A 1,807-nucleotide genomic window follows, 5' to 3' on the forward strand; every position below is an offset into this window, starting at 1 on the left:
GCACTTGACTGCTAACCAGAAGGTTGGCAGTTCAAACCCACTAGTGACTCCACAGAAGGAAGGCTGGGAAACCTACTTCTGTAAACATTTACCACCTTGGAAACCCAAAGGGGGTCACTATGAGTCAGAATAGACTCAATGGCAGTGAATTTGTTTTTTTGTTTTGTTTTGTTTTTGAGACATAGTTATGACCTCTCTCACCATACCTGGCCTAGTGCTGGGACTGTACATTGAGCTGTGGGATAACAAAGAGTCTGAAACATGGTCCTCACCCACAGAGGGTTTTTATATGGAAAGAAAAGACTAACAAAATGTGCTTCATGGAGTCAACCATAAGAACAGTAGAAGTTGAGGAAAGGAAGAGAAAGGTAAAGTTAAACAGGGTCTTGGACAATATGAATCAAGATCCTTAGGTAATAAATGTTTTGTACTTGGCTGATAACCAGAACCCACCCAGCAGCACCAGCAGCCCCTCAGAAGAAAAAGTCCTGGGGATATGCTTCTATAAAGATTATACCAAGAAAATTCTATGGGGCAGTTCTACCCTGTAACATGTGGGATTGCCATGAGTCTGAATTGACTTGACCGCACAACCTGACAACCTGCTTTAACAATTTCTCATTCCAAAAGTATATTCTGCCATGTATTTTAGGTTTCTCACTTGGAAAAATGTATGTAGTGACATTACATTACCTTATTGGACTTCAGACATTTGTTCAGGGGTGGTAAGAATGTGTGTATAAGTGGTGCCCCTTCCCTCATTCACAGCCATGGCAGTTATCGCTTGTTGATCTCAACATTCTTTCCAGATGAAGTTGAAAGCAGCAGGCAGTCACCACCAATCAACCTCTTCGACATCTCTGACATCCAATTGAAATGAAGCCAGTGAGGATGATTGGCCAACCAAATATTTTCACAAGGCTCTGATAATGGGAATTGAAGTTCTTTTATGTTTATACAGGCAAAAAGATGTGATAAGAAGTCTCTTCTGATAACCAGAACTGAGTGCCGATCCTGCTCACTCAACTTCGGAATCAAGTGCCCAGACGGTTACACCAAGATTACCAACGGCTCTGTAGGGGTTCGAGATTGCAGGTATTGGTTATAAGAAAATAAGTATGCTTGACCAAGGGAACTCAAGGGATTATGAATTTACATTGAAATGTCCTTTTTCAAAAACGACAAAGCATTTCCATTTTTCTTTCTCTAAGACTGCACTGGTGCCACAATGGTTAAGTTATGAGTTGCTAACCAGAAAGTTGGGGTTTTGAATGCCCCCAGACACTAATAGGAGAAATATATGGCTGTCTGCTTCCATAAGTTTTTACAGTCTTGGAAACCCTGTGGGGCAATTCTACTCTGTCCTATAGAGGTTGCTATGAATTAGAATTGACTCAATGGCAGTGGGTTTGGTTTTGGGCTTTTTGGTTATAAGATTGTGCTGAGCCCAAACTTAAGTATTCCACCTTTGATGACCCTGAATCTACTCCCTTTCTCTCACTGCCATTGAGTCAATTCCAACTCACAGTGACCCCCTTTGGGTTTCCAAGGCAATAAATATTTACAGAAGTACATTGCCCAGTCTTCCTTCCGCAGAGTGGTATGTGGATGTGAACTGTCACCCTTCTGGTTAGCAGACCTTGAGTCTAAAGCATATGTGAATCAATAATAACTGATTTACACTTTAATACAACATTGCCTATACTGCATTGCACGTAAACATTCTTCCTTTCTCTTATCCTTCTTGTTTTGGAAATCTGAGTTTTGTTTCATATGCAAAAGGTTCTCCCCTGAATGTGTTAAGAGC

General features: G+C 41.0%; 1 protein-coding gene across 1 annotated transcript in view; it reads left to right on the forward strand.

Moving 5' to 3' along the window:
- Nucleotides 1-1,807, forward strand: part of STAB2 (stabilin 2) — a 228,909-nt gene that overhangs the window by 2,963 nt on the left and 224,139 nt on the right. The window contains exon 2 of the mRNA XM_007952402.1: nt 962-1,095. Within this exon, the coding sequence (XP_007950593.1) occupies nt 962-1,095 (134 nt within the window). The remainder of the gene's footprint in view (nt 1-961; nt 1,096-1,807) is intronic.

The sequence above is a fragment of the Orycteropus afer genome, unplaced genomic scaffold, assembly GCF_000298275.1.
Source record: "Orycteropus afer afer isolate SDZICR_OR568_19922 unplaced genomic scaffold, OryAfe1.0 scaffold00334, whole genome shotgun sequence".
Classification (NCBI taxonomy): Eukaryota; Metazoa; Chordata; class Mammalia; order Tubulidentata; family Orycteropodidae; genus Orycteropus; species Orycteropus afer.